General features: G+C 31.8%; 1 protein-coding gene across 1 annotated transcript; it reads left to right on the forward strand.

The window, feature by feature from the left end:
- The first annotated feature begins 3,589 nt into the window (after positions 1-3,589).
- On the forward strand, positions 3,590-4,406 carry LOC139850248 (basic leucine zipper 4-like). Its single transcript, XM_071839832.1, has one exon. The coding sequence runs from the start codon at positions 3,609-3,611 to the stop codon at positions 4,134-4,136; it is 528 nt and encodes a 175-aa protein (XP_071695933.1). The 5' UTR covers positions 3,590-3,608; the 3' UTR covers positions 4,137-4,406.
- Positions 4,407-4,849: the final 443 nt, after the last annotated feature.

Raw genomic sequence — 4,849 nt, forward strand, 5'->3', positions numbered from 1 at the left:
TAAGAAAGTATAGTACCCGAAACGAATTTAAATTAACAATTAAACGGATAATCATACAAATAAATATGATATAAAATATTCATACCTTAGTAGATTCAAAAGGATATTCATTAACACCTAATGAGACGAGACCCATATTCAACACGGTTTTCTTAAAACAGGTTCACCATCTACATGTCGTCTGTTTACTAGGGTATACCAGCCTAAACTCTGTAAACCGGAGTTGAAACTTGTCCAAAAATTTCAGAGAATGAATGTGTGTTTTCCTGGAATTTTATGTGCTTTTCCTTGTGCCCTCTATGGTAAGATTGTGTTAGATAATATGTATGACCCTCACAGATATTATCTAACAGATTGGTGTGTATTTATACACCAAAACCGATAAGCATAATGATTTACTTACCATTATTAAGAGCTATAAATTCGGAAATGACTGAGAGAAATTTAGAGCAAAGTCAACCTGGTAGGTCAACCAAACCCGCTTAAACTGACGAGTTACTGGTCAAAAACAGACCCATGGGTCGGATGCAAAGCTAACCTAAAAATTAGACCATTTTCCCTTTAGTTCCAACATCAACCACCTCACTTTGAAGTATGATATTTCATTCACCACAACATAACTTTGGATATATAATATACCGTTGTAAAGCTCTTCTCAAGAGCTACACAATCATATAAAATATTACTCATAAATATCTTATATACATAATATTATTTAGGTCCAATGTTAAGAAAAATACATTTGAAAACTACGGAGTAATTTTTTTCAACAAAAATCAAATGAATAATTTATAAAAAAAAAGTGTAGTAAGTTTACAGTTTGACTCATCCAACTTGTATTTGCAATCACTGTTGTAAACGGCGTCCGTTACGTCCGTTGCGACGCCCGTTGCGGCGTTTTGATGACTAAACAGTTTCGACCCCGTCCCGTTTTCTTATAAGCCGGTTAACAGAAAAAAGTCAGGTCAAATGCAGGAAAAATTGGGTCAACACCGGTCAAAAGTTAGAAATTCTGCTAAAATCGGTTATAAGTCGGTCAAATCAATCAAAACTGACTTAGTTTAGTATTCCATTTTGTATTATATTAACGTTAATAGCAATTATAGGTACAAACTTGTTAATGAAGGTTTTTTAGCTTTAAAATATGTGTAAATATATATTTATATATATATAAGTCAACATTAGGCAACATCCGTTTCGACCCCGTCTCGGCCCCGTTTTTTCCGTTGCGACGTTTTGAGGTCGCTACCGTTTCGGCCCCGTCTCGCGTCTTTTTCAACCTTGTTTGCAATAAACCTTATCATATTTACATTTCAACCCCTCTCCAAAACATGCATATAACAAAATCACAGAACCACTAATCTGTTGTTCCCTTTGGACCGCTAATGATTTAATTTATCTTTTTCATGCAAGAATCTTTGATTACTTTGTAATTAATTAGTCGTAAGTTTTAGTAACATGCATGCATGGATAGTGTTAGTTATATTTATACAGAATCTAATAAACTGCCAACTTTATTTCTGTCACCTTTATTGTAAATCTTCACATGCTATGCTTCTCCTAGCTACCACACTAAGCTAGACTTGATTAGCAGTTATGTAAGCATAGATCAACGGATTTTTATATTCTTATGTAGGAAATATAACGTCTTTTTAAAACTATTTGGGGTATTATATCATATAGTCATATTATTATTAAAAATCAAAATCACTATAAAGTATAGGAATCTTAAGTAATATGTTAAATTTTAATTGCAAATTAAGGAAAGCTCTACTTGTCGGCCTCATGCTTGCCATTTGTTGTAAATGTGAGTAATAATAGTATTAACCGGGTCTCCGACTTTATAATTAATTAGCCCTTTTCTTAATTAAATAATCCATTGGTAAGCTAAAATCTTGTATATTTTATGCATGTTTAGCTATGTATAACTTTACGTACACACCTGATTTCACAAAATATTGTATACACATGTAGAGTAAAAATTTATAGGCTTCGAATGTGCTCAATAAGAAATGTACACACTTCGGTGCGTCTATTATGAATTTCAAGTTATGTGTGGTAGATAAGATTTTCATGGTTATCCGGAGATGAATTGAATATTTTAATTATAATGTACATATATGTAATTTAACTGAGTTATCTAGTAATCTCATCTCGCAATATATATTGCTAGCAATGTATGAACCGAAGATGACCTCTTGTGAGGATACGAAATTCGCAATCATTAGTTTATTTTTTTAGATGATGTAGAAATCACTAAATCTTGAAGTGAAATTAAACCTCTTCAAGGTAAGGAACCTAACTTTTTAAGGCCCAAAACTCCCATTCAAAACACGGTTTGCTAAAAGCTTATGTTATACTAATCCTTTGAGTACGATAATGTTAATATCATACTGTATATTGTATAATTTATAATATTTATAATAATATATTAATATGTTAAAAACATGATGATATGTAATATTAATATAATTATGCTATATGTAATAAATATATTTCTTTATATGAATATTATTTATTTGTTATAATAATAATAATAATAATAATAATAATAATAATAATAATAATAATAATAATAATAATAATAATAATAATAATAATAATAATAATAATTACTCTAATTATACATATATTCATTTGAAAAACACAAAAGGACAAAAAAATGGTACTATTCATTTACAAGTTTTTTGCAATTTTGTCACCTTACCCCCACCCCCGGTTTTAATATCACGTTAAATTTCACTCCCTTTTGACTATCTTTTTAATTTTGACCAACCCTCTAATTTTAAGGGATATATATTTAACAAACTATAAATTTATCATAATGAATATATAGATAAGTTGGTCAGGATGTTTGTTGAAATCTAAAGGGACGCAGGTTCGAACCTTGAAGTTGCTTTTTTTTTTTTTTTTTCCTTCAGGCTAGCGATTTTGGGCACAGCGAAGCTGGCCGACCCGAATACTTGTTAGTAAGAAATGCCTAAAAATGAAGAGAAATATTTCACATGTCTAAATTTAAATATAAATTTAATGACATTTAGACCAATCCGTGTTATGTTACTTGTATGATAAAATGATCGGTAAACAAATAAAACAACCGTCAAGATTAGATTAAACACATGTTTATACATAGACAATATAATTGACTGTACTATTGAAAAAGCTATGAAATATGTAAAAACCATACATATCTCTGAACGATGACGATATCCAATTTTGACCCTCGTTAACTGTTCTCAAACGTGTAACCACATCAGCAACTCGGATCCTATTGGCTTCCTGTACTACGTACTAACTAAATATATCCACGTGTACAACACTGTTCCCACCTGTCTTGTTTTCTTCGTGAGTAAGCATGAAACAGCAATCTTTTTACGACCCAATATCTTTACCATAACTCACGTGGGACCTACCATTAAGTGCTACCTTATTCAAAAGGTAATAAAATAACCTTAAATTTAGTAATTTTATTTCTGACAATAAATCTACTTGTGGTGGACCCCACCAACACCCACACAATTTCCCCATTAAATACCACCACCCAAACCATCCTTCCTTCCCTTTCCTCCTCCCACCTTCCTTACTATATTAAACGTTTTTCCGGCCAAATGTTGCCTGAATATTTCACCTCCGGCGACCATCTTTTTTCCGACGTTCCCGGTTTATTTGAAACCGATCCATTCAATCACCTTTTCTCACCTAACAATGATCAAGAACCGGTTTTCTCCTTCTCCGGTTCAGACAACTCCACTCCAAAAACCAACAGCTCCGATGAAGTTACCCTGATCGACGAACGTAAGCGAAAGCGTATGATATCGAACCGTGAATCGGCACGAAGGTCTCGTATGAGAAAACAAAAGCACCTGGAGAATCTAAGGAACCAGTTGAACCGGTATAAAAATGGGAACATGGACCTTAAGAACCGGTTACGCAATTTGAATATCCAAGGAAAAATCATACAAGAAGAAAACCGGAAACTTTATTCGGAATCGGTGATTTTACAACAGAAACTTTGGAACATACGTCAAGTAGTGCTTTTCCGGCAGCTCAACCAACAGTTGTTACCATTTGCATGGCCATGCAATAATAATGTTACGTACATCAATGAACAAAATCCACCATCATTAATCACATAGAAAGTTATAAAGTTTATATATAATGAAGAATCACTCACTATAAAAAGATTTATTTACGTGCATGAAATGAAGGGATGGAAATTAAACTCACTAATAATTGTAAATGTAAAATGGAATCACGTAGGTTGTTGAGGAAGAATTAAATTTTGAATTTGTTTCTTTGCTAGTTTTGGTGAGTGTGAAAATGGTGAATTTGGGTGAATGTCATGCATGGGTGATTTCGTCCAAACGAGACTAATCATTTTGTAAAGATTCACTCTTAAATGTCTTGCTAGCTCATTCGATATATTATAATTATAATTTAGTTAATCAATGACATATTTAGTTTGCCCTTTGTGTTGGTTAATTTATATTTCTATTTCTATTATATCAATATTGCTAACCTTTATTTTACTTGAATAATAACTTAAAGCTTATATATTTTATATTTTATATATTACTCATATATATTTTACATAACATAAATATATCTAATTGAGCGTGATTATATATAACTAGTGAAATGTCCCGTGAATCCATGGGGTTGTTTAAACGAAACAGTTTAATAATATGTTTTAGGTATTAAGTGAACGTAAATGCTAAAGTCATTTAGTTTAATGACCCGTGGAACCACAGAGTCCGACTAAGAAACTCGTCAGCTGAACATTTCATCAAACACCTAAAATGCATATTAAACAATTCACATCCAATCATAAGAGATAATATGGCTGTCA

The sequence above is a fragment of the Rutidosis leptorrhynchoides genome, chromosome 5, assembly GCF_046630445.1.
Source record: "Rutidosis leptorrhynchoides isolate AG116_Rl617_1_P2 chromosome 5, CSIRO_AGI_Rlap_v1, whole genome shotgun sequence".
In the NCBI taxonomy this organism is placed as follows: Eukaryota; Viridiplantae; Streptophyta; class Magnoliopsida; order Asterales; family Asteraceae; genus Rutidosis; species Rutidosis leptorrhynchoides.

What these genes read in the sequence shown, in the direction of transcription:
- LOC139850248 (XM_071839832.1), top strand. Translation starts at nt 3,609, where the DNA reads ATGTTGCCTGAATATTTCACCTCCGGCGACCATCTTTTTTCCGACGTT.